The sequence below is a fragment of the Vipera ursinii genome (assembly GCF_947247035.1).
Source record: "Vipera ursinii genome assembly, chromosome: 2".
NCBI lineage: Eukaryota > Metazoa > Chordata > Lepidosauria > Squamata > Viperidae > Vipera > Vipera ursinii.
In genome coordinates this window covers 81,853,028-81,866,819 of record NC_139513.1, presented here as the reverse complement: position 1 = coordinate 81,866,819, position 13,792 = coordinate 81,853,028, and the positions used below count along the sequence as shown (strand labels likewise).

The window sequence follows — 13,792 nt, the reverse complement described above, 5'->3', positions numbered from 1 at the left end:
TCACTGTTTCCAGGATGGCTTCGAGGGCCACATGAAACCACTTCACGGGCCGGATCTGGCCCCCGGGCCTTGTGTTTGACATGTCTGGCTTAGCAGCTTGACAGGGAGAGGACACAAAACAACAAGGAGATGCACAAAAATGCATTCTGAAGGGCCAACACTTGGAGCTGATGCCAGTTAGCTGACACAAGAGATGTGTTAGTTTCTTCAATTTTGCCTTTAGCCTACAGTTTCAGTGCGCCTCACCGATTAGCTGATGCTCCCTTTATTTTGAAGGAAGCTGGATGTTCTTGTCCTCTGTGGTGCTGCCAAGCCCAGATTAATTTCTGAATGGTGAGTTTTTCTAAAGATGGAAGAAAGCCAGTAATAAATAGGTTCTTGATTCTGGGTTATTCATAACTGAAAGCCGTTGATACATCTTAGTCTGGTTAATTTTAATGGTTCTTGTTCTTACGAAGAAACCCTAGCAAGGCCAAGCATAGCTGTTTTGTGCTTTAAACCATCACATTCTTTCAATAATTAATGGTGTCAGATAATGGAGCATGGTGGATCTTCTTAATTGAACAGTACTGTAAATAAGAATTTGCTAATCGGCTTATGGGTTTTTTGGCTTATTTTCCTCCATCATTTGTAGGCAGTGAAAGGGTACAGATTTTTTTCAGCTGTACGTTTCTACTTCTATTTGCAACTTTTTCCACCATACCATACATAGATTTTGGACAAAACTTCCCTTTGTTAATATAAACTCCTTCAGAAATATTTTTAACTTTAAGTGTTCTCATTGTTAGTTCTCTGTGCAAATTCTTCTTTCAAACCTGTGCCTTGTTTTACAAACATCTGAAAACATAGATTCTTGGGTAGTTTTGCCTAAAGAAATAGAGATAAGCAAATTGTGCTAAGTGTTGCCATCAGTGCTACAGCAGTTGACAGTCTCATAAATTTGTTCTCGCAGTAATCTGAAAAATCTGTTTTACAACTGTAAGGAGTGTTGAGTTGTTAATAACTATGAGAGATGATATCAGGTGGTGCTTTAAAACAATTGAGGAATTCAAAACATCTTTAGAATATTTTTTTAAAGGAGTCAGATTTTCCTGAGCATAAAGTCTATCATCTCTTCACCAGTTCCTTGATGTAGTAAGTTTGGCACACAACTTTAGAACTGCAGCAGTTTTTAGTGGTGTGTATTTTGAAAATTTAAACTAAAGGCATCTTCCTGCAGTTGGCTTTTTTATTTTTATTGTGCTATGTACAGTTAGTCCTTGACTTACAGCCCAAAATTTCTGTTGCTAAGCAAGACAGTTGTAAAATGTATCCCATTTCTTTACAACATTTTTGCTGCAGTTGTTAAGTGAATCATTGCCGTTGTTAAGTGAATCAGATCATTAAGCGAATTTGGATTCTCCCATTGACTGCTTGTTGGAAGGTTAAAAGAGGTGACTATATGATCTCAGGACAGTGCACTTTTCATAAATACAGTCATGGCCGAAATTGTTGGCACCCCAGAAATTTTTCAAGAAAATCAAGTATTTCTCACAGAAAAGTATTGCAGGAACACATGTTTTGCTATACACAGGTTTATTCCCTTTGTGTGTATTGGAACACAACAAAAAAGGGAAGAAAAAAAGCAAATTGGACATAACGTCAAACAAAACTCCAAAAATGGGCCGGACAAAATTATTGGCACCCTTTCAAAATTGTGGGTAAACAAGATCGTATCAAGCATGTGATGCTCCTTTAAACTCACCTGGGGCAAGTAACAGGTGTGGGCAATATAAAAATCACACCTGAAAGCAGATAAAAAGGACAGAGGTTCACTTAGTCTTTCCATTGTGTGTCTGTGTGTGCCACACTAAGCATGGACAACAGAAAGAGGAGAAGAGAACTGTCTGAGGACTTGAGAACCAAACTTGTGGACAAATATCAACAATCTAAAGGTTACAAGTCCATCTCCAGAGATCTAGCTTTGCCTTTGTCCACAGTGCGCAACATTATCAAGAAGTTTGCAACCCATGGCACTGTAGCGAATCTCCCTGGTCGTGGACAGAAGAGAAAAATTGATGAAAGGTTGCAACGCAGGATAGTCCGGATGGTGGATAAGCAGCCCCAAACAAGTTCCAAAGGAATGCAAGCTGTCCTGCAGGCTCAGGGAGCATCAGTGTCGGTGCGAACTATCCGTCAACATTTAAATGACATGAAACGCTATGGCAGGAGACCCAGGAGGACCCCACTGCTGACACAGAGACATAAAAAAGCAAGATTACAGTTTGCCAAAATGTACTTGAGTAAGCCAAAATCCTTCTGGGAAAACGTCTTGTGGACAGATGAGACCAAGATAGAGCTTTTTGGTAAAGCACATCATTTTACTGTTTACCGAAAACGAAATGAGACCTACAAAGAAAAGAACACAGTACCTACAGTGAAATATGGTGGAGGTTCAATGATGTTTTGGTGTTGTTTTGCTACCTCTGGCACTGGGTGCCTTGAATGTGTGCAAGGCATCATGAAATCTGAGGATTACCAAAGGATTTTGGGTCACACTGTAGAGCCCAGTGTCAGAAAGCTGGGTTTGCATCTGAGATCTTGGGTCTTCCAGCAGGCGAATGACCCCAAACATACATCAAAAAGCACCCAGAAATGGATGGCAAGAAAGTGCTGGAGAGTTCTGAAGTGGCCAGCAATGAGTCCAGATCTGAATCCCATTGAACACCTGTGGAGAGATCTTAAAATTGCTGTTGGGAAAAGGCGCCCTTCCAATAAGAGAGACCTGGAGCAGTTTGCAAAGGAAGAGTGGTCCAAAATTCTGGGTGAGAGGTGTAAGAAGCTTATTGATGGTTATAGGAAGCGACTGATTTCAGTTATTTTTTCCAAAGGATGTGCAACTAAATATTAAGTTAAGGGTGCCAATAATTTTGTCCGGCCCATTTTTGGAGTTTTGTTTGACATTATGTCCAATTTGCTTTTTTTTCCTCCCTTTTTTGTTGTGTTCCAATACACACATAGGGAATAAACCCGTGTATAGCAAAACATGTGTTCCTGCAATACTTTTCTGTGAGAAATACTTGATTTTCTTGAAAAATTTCTGGGGTGCCAACAATTTCGGCCATGACTGTAAATGCCAGTTGCCAAGCACTGAAATTTTGATCATGTGACCATGGAGATGCTGCAACAGTCGTAAATATGAAAACAGTCATAAGTTACTTTTTTCAGTGCCATTTGAACCCTCACTAAACAAATGATTGTAAGTCTAGGACCACCTCAGTTTGCTTATTTAAAAATAGTAGGGGACCACAGTAGAAAAAGTGAAAACAAAAAAGGTGTGAAGAAGGAGAGGGAAAGAAACAAAAGGCATTGGCTTTCGACTCTCTGTTACAATAAAACCAGACATTAAAATCAAATCTCATCTATTTTACATTTCTATAGTAGTATGCAGTAGCCATTTCTGTATTGGCAAATCAGTCTAATCGGTTAAACCCAAAATCATGATATCATTTTTTTCCACCTCAAGCACAAAGTCCAGAAGTGGTTTCCAAGTAGAAACAAAAGCGCTTATGTTCTTTTCTTTTATCAGCACAGTCAATTGGGCCATCTCTGCTAATCGCATCAGCTTTTGTAACCATTCCTCCATGGCAGGAATTGAGGCAACCTTCCACTTTTGTGCATAGAGCAATCTTGCTGCTATCACCCTATGTAAAATTTATTTTTATTTATTTATTATATTTTTATACCGCCCTTCTCCCGAAGAACTCAGGGAGGTGTACAGGGCAATAAATATAAAAAAGCGGAATACAAAAGTTAAAAAAACTGATTAAATATTTAGCCCAGTTTAAAACAGTATTAAAACATATTAAAACCCCAACCCTAACCCATCAGACCAGGTCAGACTGCTCGAATAGATATGTTTTTAAGTCGAGCCGGAAGGAGCGAAGGTCGGGGGCCGTCCGGAGCTCAAGCGGTTCCATAGGTCTGGCGCGCCCACAGAGAACGCCCTCCCCCTGGGGGCCACCAATCAACATTCTCTGATCGGAGGCACCCTGAGGAGGCCCTCTCTGTGGGAGCGCACAGGGCGGAGGGAAGTTGACGCCGGCCGCAGGTGTTGCCGTATCACAGTTCCAATTTATTTTTCCAGATCTCTTTCCATTAGACCCAGAAAGAAAGTTTCTGGTTTAATCTTTATGTTCACTTTAAGAATTTTCTGCATTAATATATGAATCCTACTCCAATATTTTTTTTGCCTTATCACTTGTTCACCATAAACGATAAAAAGTCCCTTCTTTACATTTCCATTTCCAATATTTATTGGAAATACCTTCATACATTCTAGATAACTTATCTGGCGTTAAATGCGTACCAGTGATACATCATTTTGTAAGCATTTTCTTTTAGGTTATAGTTTAATGTGGACTTCAAGCCTTTTATCCATATATTCTTCTCCCCTTGTTGGGAGAATTGGGAGTCTCTTCAAGATTGTGTCTTATCTTTCCATCCAGTTAATCTTTTTTCTGATACAGGTAGTCCTCAACTTAAAACAGTTCATTTACTGACTGTTTGAAGTTCCAACAGCACTGGCAAAAGGGACTTGTGACTTACGATCACGTGATCAAAATTTGGACACATGGCAACTGTCTCGTGTTTATGACTTGCAGTATCCCAGGGTTATGTGAACACCTTTTGTAACCTTCTGACAGGCAAAGTCATTGGAGAAGCAGATTCACTTAATGACCCTGTTATTAACTTAACAACTGCTGTGATTCCCTTAACAACTGTGGCAAGAAAGATCGTAAAATGGGGCAAAATTCACTTAACAAATGTTTTGCTTAGCAACAAAAAAAAGGTGGTTGGACGTTGAGGACCGCCTGTACATATTTAAGCATACTTCTAATCTGCCTACGATATAAAAATGCCTTTCAAAAAGGCAATTCGTAACATGCCAACAAAGTGCAGATGTCAGAATGTATCACGTCTTGAAATCATACCGCCTGAGCTGTCTCATCAAACATTTAAGAGAAAACCACTGAGAATCGAGGCGTCTTCAGGGCTCTTGGCGAAAGACAGCAAAGACAAGGAAGGGGTGAGGCTGGGTGTTCTAACTGTACAGCCTTTTACTCGTATTTAAAACTGGCCGAGTTATCACTTTTCTCTCTCTCGATTGCTTTCAGCCCCCAAAGCAACTCGTGCAGTTCAAAGTGTGGGTACGGTGAAGCCCCAGCCTCCAACGGGATCACATCAGAAGGCCCAGCAGAGCGAAGATAGCAGTGAAGATTCAAGTGATGACTCTGACTCCGAGGAAGATAGAGTGGTCACTCAGGTAACCATAGAGAAAACGGTGGAAGAGGAAACACCGTGCTCTGTCTTTTTTTTTTTTTTTTTGGTATAACAAAACCCACTGGAGCTGTTTTCGGAGGGGTGGGTGGGTTAGGCTGTGAACGTTCAGGCGCTATTGTTTTTAATTGGCTCTTTTAGCAGTGAGGAGGAGAACAAGGGGCTGAAAGGGCACTTCTACCTCAGGAATGAAGCTGTGAATGAATAAAGATGCAGACAGAGTATTTGGCTAGTTTTATTATTGCATCATCATTGTACAAAAGTGGGTGATCAAAAATGTGATGTAAGAAGATTAAAACTGCCACAATTACCACTCAATACCACAATTGCCACCTTTTCTTTTTTTTTTCCCAGCTACAAAGTAGAACTTAAATACTTTGCTTTGCTTTAAACATTTGCAGTTCCTTACACCTGAGCCATTTTTTCCATTTTTTTTAACCAGTTTCTCTCTTCTTTTTTTTTTACACTGACTTAGCTTGCCTTGCTGGGTAATATATTGTATGTGAGGAAGCCATTCCTATTTAAATTCGGTTAGATTTCTCTTATGAATATATACAGTAAATTTCTCAGTTGTTGTTTGCTTGTGCTTCTTGATCCTGTATGTTCCAGGATTAATTTTTTCTGTGTTAACAAACTGACATGGTCTTGCTTTATGTGTATTTCTTATATCAAAAATGTAAGCTTTATATATTTGGAGCTTGTCAAAAATTGTTCCTTTTTTAAGTAAATTGAGTCAATTTACATTTAATGAAATTAATAATATTTTGGATTCAGGGATTTTTCCCCCCTGTTTAATGTCGCACTTATTCCAGATTTCTCCTTTTTTCATCTGTTACCAGTCTGAACAATAGAACATTGTTTTGTCCATTGAATCTTTCATATAAGGATGTGTCCATTGAATCTTTCATATAAGGATGAAGCCTCTGTGATTGTGCCAATAATTGCTGTTTTCAAAAAGACTTTCAATACAAATAGAATTTTCCATCTAATTCAGGGGTATCTGACCTTGGCAACTGTAAGACTTGTGGACTTGAACTCCCAGAATACCCCAGCCAGCCATTTGGGAGTTGAAGTCCACAAGTCTTACAGTTGCCAAGGTTGGACCACCCTGATCTAATTATTTTGATTCCTAGGGCTCCTATAAGAAATGTGAATTGTCTCCTTTAACATTCTAGGGGAGATACCTTAAAATATTTGAAATAGTTTATTTCTATAATCAAAGGTATCTCAGGGCCAGGTTCCAAGATATGGGTAGATCAGATCCTATTAAAAGTTGTATCCACAGAATCAGCAATTTCAGATCCTTTCTCTGCTAACCCTGATTCTTCCTCAGTTCTCTCCTTAGCCTGTACCAATCCATCTTTGGCCAACATGGGGGCTAAGAAACTAGGAATACCCCTCTAGCCAAGGAGTTCTGCATCCCATCGAAGTAAATGCTTTACAAAGTGGCTGATTCTGCAAGGAGGTCTGTCATGTCATTGTGAGCAATAGCTGGGCAAGAGAAGGTTCAACTAGGCATACTTGAGTCAAATTGCACAAGGACTGTTTCCCATCGCTGGAAGCACCTTTGGCATATAGTTTTATACTCCATGTTTTCTTTCTCCTAACTCCTCTTACATTTTCCACCTCAGTGTCTTCTTGACTAAGTCCTTGGCTCTTCCCACAGCACTTTTTAAGACATTGTGTTTTCTGCTTGCAGACTGACTGACCCAGCTTACATCTCCGCTTCAGCCTTCAGTAAGCCGTTGTGTGCACATTCTTGGTTTTGTTTCCCAACTTTACTCCTGCCTCTCTACCACCTGCCTGCCCTTGTATTCTCCTCATGCCTTCCCTTGGCCACCTGTGGCCATTTCTTCAGACAAGCTCTTCTGGTGTCTTCACAAGGCTTGCTACAAACACGCTGCTCCAACTGTCCATATCAGCCTTCTCTTCGTGCCTCTCTTTGCTTCCCACCTCTGCGTGTTCTACCAAGTTCTGTCCTCAGTGTGTGTTTCCTCCCTAGAACCTCTGCAAGCCTTGCATACGGTCACTCACAATCCATCTGCATCTTGCCATAGCTGCAATGGGCATTTGCCTTCTCTGGGAAACAGGCCATTTTAGAATAGTATCTAAATTATGAGGTGCTTTTCTTCTTTGTGCAAACATGGAATTTGTCCTGAAAATCTGTTTGTTTGTTATCTGGAAAATTGCCACCTATTTTTAGAGAGTCTTGGATCAAATTTTTAAAGTGGCTTTCAAGATCTTCTTTTCCAAAATCTTCTTACATGTAATTCTGTTTGCTGAAATTTTAATGTGTTCATTCTTTTCATTTCTTGGACTTTTCAATCGGTCTTTCAAATTTCCTTGTTTTGTAATTTATTGTGCACTAGTTTGAACGTTCTCCGTGATGTTTATCACAACTGTCTTTACATCAGCATTCATATCTTCCACCACATATTCATGATCTTCTGTTGTAATTGTGAATGTCTCATTCAGTTCTGACATTTTTCTAATGTTTCTTAAACATTTTATTAACATCGTCCTCCCTTCCCCTCTTTTTCTTCTATTTTGCCATTGTTTCCTTTCCCTTTTTCTCTTTGTAAATAGTAAAAAAATATTTCCCATAAGCTTTGTTTTCTTATTCTGCTCCACTCTCATAATTCTTTATGAGTCGCAAGCATTCACAGAAGCAGTTGGTTAAAACCTGCAACTTGGCCCTTTTAACAAATGGTGTTAATAATTCAAGTCAGATTCAACTGCTATGGGAGCTGAATGGAATCTATTTTTCAAGTACTTTCAGATCCAGAGCTCATCTTTACTGAAGTTTTTCTTGGGTAAGAGAAGAGTTTGCCTCACACAGTGTTTCTGGTTGCTGCAATCAGATCTTCCCTCCCTCTTTTCTCTCCCTCCACTTCAGCGTGGGAGCTGTAAAGGAAAAGTTAACAAAATTGTTATAATTATAAAATCCAGTGCTGGGAAATAGTTGATGAGGAGAATTAATAATCCAGTGGTTAGTTCTTTTAGAATTTCTTTAAATCCTTCCACTAGAAGAAAAAGGATGAGGGAGGTTAGCAGCATCAGTGGTCAGTTTTGAACAATCTCACCTGTGTGGTGCTACATGACGAAAATGTGTCCTGTGGGACACACGAATCCTCCGGCCATGGTTTCTTAGCTTAACTCCGTCCCTTTAATGAATAGCAATTAATACAGATACCACAAATTTCAGAGCAGGAGACAGAAAATCTCCTGGCAACAAACTGCCACCCACCCACTCCCCAAACTCAAGACTCTTGCCTGAGAAAAATGGAATGGTAACTGGATTGGAAGAGTGAGGTCGTGTTACCTGATTGCCATTACTAGTGTTTCTCAACCTCAGAAACATTTTTAAGATGTGCAGATTTCAGTTCCCAGAATTTCCCAGCCAGGAATTTTTTCTCAGTTTCTGGGCTGAGGGGGGTCATTGTGGGTAAAGTGGTAGTGAGAGCAGAAGCAGCAGCACGTTTAGAATTGTAATCTAGAAGTGATACCTTGGCTGTCCAAGTAATGTCTGCAGATGGGTAGAGTGTATTCCTGTCCGATAATTATTCCATATTTGCAGAGCTGGTGACTCAGGTTCTAAATTCCAGAATTGGCTTCCTAATAGAGTTATGGAGCAGAACTGCAGTTGCTCACAAAACAAGTGGGGTGAGAGGACCAGAATAAAATGGTTGCAGGAAAATTGCCTAGAGAGTTCTTGATGGTTGGAGGAGGGGAGGGGGAGAAGGGGTTTATATGCTGTCTAATCTGGCTGTGTGTGTGTGTGTGTGTGTGAGAGAGAGAGAGAGAGAGAGAGAGAGAGAGAGAGAGAGAGAGAACAGTGCTTTGTTGCTTACGAAACATATTTTTTAAAAATGTTGGATATATAAATTTATATGTTATTTATTTTATTTATTTATTTTATTAAATTTATATACCACCCTATTCTCGTAGGACTCAGGGCGGTTTACAGGGAAGGTTAAAAATTAATTAAATCAAGTCCCCAAAATTTAAACTAAAACCCAATAAAAATTAAAACCCCTCAGCCTGGGCCAGACAGCTCGAAGAGCCAAGTTTTCAGGTCCCGGCGAAATGAGGGCAGTCCTAAGTTCCATGGGGAACTTGTTGTTGCCCATGTGATGAATATGAAGGGTAAACGGGAACACCCATCCTCCACACAAAATCTAGTGTTTAGAATTGATCAGAAGTAAATTTGAGAGGCCATGTTGTGTGACAATTGAAAAAAAGAGGAGACAGGATTGAAGCTAGAAATATAACATTAGACTCTAAAAACAGTCCAATGCGTGTTTACTTTGAAATTAGCCCCATTGAGTTTAATGAGCATGCCATCTGGGCAGAGCAATTGCAGTTGGTGATTGTTTGCTGCTGATTGTGAACACCTTAAAAATATGAAGTGGATGCATGACAGAACTCTCAATTGCACGGAGTTCAGGAAGAGGCAATAGGTTTGTAGTCTGAGCATCTCTTATTTCTTTGTTTCAACACAGTAAGATATGTACTCAGTCAGGGCTGTATTAGGTTTTTGGCTTTGGATTCTTGACAGGGATGTGGATCTGAAATACGCAAATTCTATTCCATTGCTTAAATTTACTTTTGTAATTCTGAATTGCTGAAGATTTAGAAAGTCTGAGCAAAGAAGATATGGGCAGCTGGAAGCATTTGTATACAATTAGATTTGCTCTAAACCAAAAATGCCACGTATACAGTAGATGGAAGCCCATCTGTGCACACTCGCTTAATATTCGTAGTTTCTCCTGTCTTTTTTTGATGATGGAAACAAGAGAAATTCTGCAGAGCGCTCTGGTTTTATAGCTCCTGGGAAATGTTGGTCATCAGACTGGAAGCTTCGTTTTGTTGAAAGAAGAAAAGACTGAATTGATGATTTATGCATTGGATTAAAAAGGGTCAGAGAAGAAAAGGAAAGAATAAGATGGCAATTAATCAATAGAAATCATAATTCTATGTTTTCTTTTTTCATTTTGTGTTTTTCTTGTTTTTTTATACTTCTATTGTATTGGAACAATTCTAATATTTTTTTAAAATGTTAGTGTTTGAAAGTTCAGCTCTTCAGCTTCTCCCTGAAATTTCCCCCAGTAACTTCATTTTGTTCCACTTATTTTCATCACCTTAAGAGTCTAGAATCTGATTTTTTTGGAAAAAAAAGTGACAGCCAGCTTTTTCTCTAGAGTGCTATAATTTGTTCTCAGTATAGTTTCAATATAGCAGCCCAAAGCCAAACAGCAAAAGAAGTAAATAAAATAAAAAATGTACTACCCTTAAGAATGGTAGACTGTAGCTAAAAGACCAAAGAGAATCATTCTATAGCTCTGTTGATAGCACATGACCTGTATCTGTTGACAAACACAGTCGCATTACCAACTGAATGCCTTGCCTTTCCCCTCCTAGATGAATCCCTTTAACACTCTGTATAATAGATTGGATTACTTTTCACAGCTCCAGGACGCGGTGGCTCAGTGGGTTAGGATACTGAGCTTGTCGATCAGAAGATCGACAGTGTGGCGGGTCGAATCCCGAGTGCCGTGTAACAGAGTGAGCACCTGTTACTCGTCCCAGCTTCTGCCAACCTAGCAGTTCAAAAGCACATAAAAATGCAAGTAGAAAAATAGGGACCACTACAGTGGGAAGGTAACAGCGTTCCGTGCGCCTTTGGCGTCCAGTCATGCTGGCCACATGACCACGGAGACATCCTCAGACAAGCGCTCGCTCTTTGGCTTTGAAACGGAGATGAGCACCGGCCCCTAGAGTCGGAAACGACTAGCACGCATGTGCGGGGGAACTTTTACCTTTTCCTTACTATAGTAGATTGGATTACTTTTCACAGCTCCAGGAAGACAATAAAATCACCACAAGGCCCTTCAAATAAGCTTGCCCTCAGGGCAAAACAAAGACACTTCCCCCACAAAGGGTTCCCATATTTTGAGCTGAAATCCCCATTCCTACCCCCTTTCTCCTGGTATCGCTCCACCTGACAGGAAGTGACAAAAAGCGCAAAATTCAGAAAGCCCCTCTCTTAACACCAATCTTGTTCCTGCTAAAGGTAACATATCTCTTTTTTTTTTGCACATTTTAAAAATAGCCCTGAGATTGCTGACACTAAGTCCTGACCAGCATCCTAAATATTTATAATTCAACCAAACATACCCCACACCTTTTTGCTATTCTTTCAGGTGAATTAGGGAGAAGCTTGGAAATTATAGGGCAGAGCAAGGCAGATGAAGTATCAAACTTTGTTTTTCTCCACACACCTTTCCTTTTAATAAAAGGAAGATTGGCTGAAGCAAGATAGCGAGCTACTTAGTGGTTGTGGGGCCTCCTGCAATGAAGGTTGCCGGAAACATATAAACGAAATCTGTTGGCATCTTGGAAACCAAGCAACTATAAATGTGTAGGCACACTGGGGTTGTTGTTTTTTTTTTCAGGAAAGAAAATGAAAGTTGACATTTGCAGATTGAAGACCATCTTGGGAGCTAATGTAGAAACAGATTACAGCTTTTATAAGATGCCTTAAGTGCACTGACACCGGGACAAGTGAGGGAATGCCTGTTCACATTCCTGCCCATCCATGTTTTAGGCCATTTTCTGCTTCTGCAAAGCTACCACCAGATAGGAGCTGTAACAAGCAGCCTACGTATTGAATCCTGCCACAACCTAATTCCTACACTTACCAAGCCTCTAAAAAACAATTGAAACAACTAGTGATAGTGGTCAGGCAACTGACTGATGATATGTTATCAAGTCAGTATCAACTCTTAGCAGCCACATAAGATCTTCTCCATGACAATCTGTCCCTAACCTGTTTCAGGTCTTCGAATAATGCGCCCATAGCCACTGTAACTGTATCCATCCACATTGCTGCAGGTCACCTTCACTTTCCTTACACCTTGCCCAGCATTAGATCCTGTTCCTAAGAGCTAGGTCTTCACATAACATACCCAAAGTAAGATAATTTGAGTCTGGTCACTTACGCTCAGGTGAGACCTCTTGAGTTGATTTGTTCATTTATCCATTTGTTTGTTTTCTTGGCTTGTCTGCAGTTTTCTCGGAAGTCTTCTCTAACACCCAACTCCAAAAGCACCAGTATTCTTCCTATTGTGGAAAAATTCTTATTTTTCAAAATCCAACTTTTGCTTCCATAGAGGATCACAGGGAATACTAAGGTTTGCATGATTCTAATCTTTGTAGAGATAGCTACGCACAACATTTTGCTTGCTATCTTTTTCCAAGATTTTCATGGTTACTCTACCAAGTGCTAGTCTATGGCGTATTTCTTGACGGCTCCTTTATTGGTCGATCCTACAAGGTGGGATATCTTCCAGTGTCTCTGTTGCCAATTCCCCACGTTCAGGCAACCGAATTGCTGATTTAATTCCTTTGAATCAGGAATCGGCTCTGTCCTCACCACAGTCTAATTCTGCAATATTTTATTTCCATAGAAACCAGCAGGTAAACCTGCTACCGGTCCTGTGAAAAGCGTGACAGCAAAAAATGCAGGGCTCACATCAAGCAAACCTCAGCCAGCAGGGAAAGCGGGGTCAACCTCAACAAAAGCCGGGGCTGCCCCCGTTCCAAAAACCTCCGACAACTCGGAGAGCAGCAGCTCTGATTCTTCAGATGGCAAAGAAGCTGAGAAGCCAGCAAAGCAGGTAAAAGGGAGAGGTCATTCCTCAGACAAGAAGCCATTCTTCGAGAAGGTTTTTCTCAAGGTGGATAAGATACTATAAGTAAAGCCACACAGATCAGGCTAATCTTGCAGGTTCCCTTACTACAACCCGGGTGGTATTAGCATCTGACATTGGTGGAGCTGGCAATCTAGTGGTTCCTTTTTTTTCCCTGCAGTGCAGATAACGTAGAAATTCTTCACGTAGTGGCTAATTGCATTAACAATAAAGCAGCTTTATCTTCAAGGATATTCTGCGTATGTTTTGAGCTTCTGTGAAACAGTCAGCAATAGAAACCGAGGCATCCCGAGCAGATTTGCATAGTCTGTAATTGATGGCAATTCAGCATTGGTTTTGTTTCAGACACAAGTGTCTGTTATTTCTGAGAAAATTAACACATTTTAAAATGCATTTCCGGGTATGTGGTGGTTGTTTGTTTTTCCCTCCACAGCCTCCTATTCACCCCTTTTTTAAGCAGATGATTGCTAAAGCGTCCGCTCCCCCAGGAAAGGGCGTACAGACCAACTTAAGTACATCCAGTGCTGCTTCCAACAAATCCCAGAGTCCTGCCACGAAATCAACGGGGAAGGAGGAACAGAATCCCTCCCAAAAGGCTAAACTGAGCCCGGGACAGGCTCTGGCTGCTAAGGCCCCTGGAATCACCACCCATCGGGAGAGCTCCTCAGACAGCAGTGAGGAAGAAGCGGAAGCTCTCACCACAGCCAAGCCTCCTCCGCCACCGCCAGGTAAGAGAAGGCCCGGTTCCCTCAGGGGTGGGT

General features: G+C 40.7%; 1 protein-coding gene across 13 annotated transcripts in view; it reads left to right on the top strand.

Annotated features, from left to right (window-relative positions):
• TCOF1 (treacle ribosome biogenesis factor 1) overlaps positions 1-13,792 on the top strand; it is a 61,062-nt gene that overhangs the window by 20,562 nt on the left and 26,708 nt on the right. For 12 of the 13 annotated variants that reach the window (XR_014491413.1, XR_014491414.1, XM_083354347.1 and 9 more), the window contains 3 exons: positions 5,157-5,305; positions 12,789-12,998; positions 13,465-13,759. Coding sequence is in view for 11 of the 13 variants with exons in the window: in XM_083354347.1 (XP_083210473.1) it covers positions 5,157-5,305; positions 12,789-12,998; positions 13,465-13,759 (654 nt within the window). In the remaining 2 variants the exon portion in view is untranslated. The remainder of the gene's footprint in view (positions 1-5,156; positions 5,306-12,788; positions 12,999-13,464; positions 13,760-13,792) is intronic. The other variant, XM_083354349.1, reaches the window with a different exon arrangement.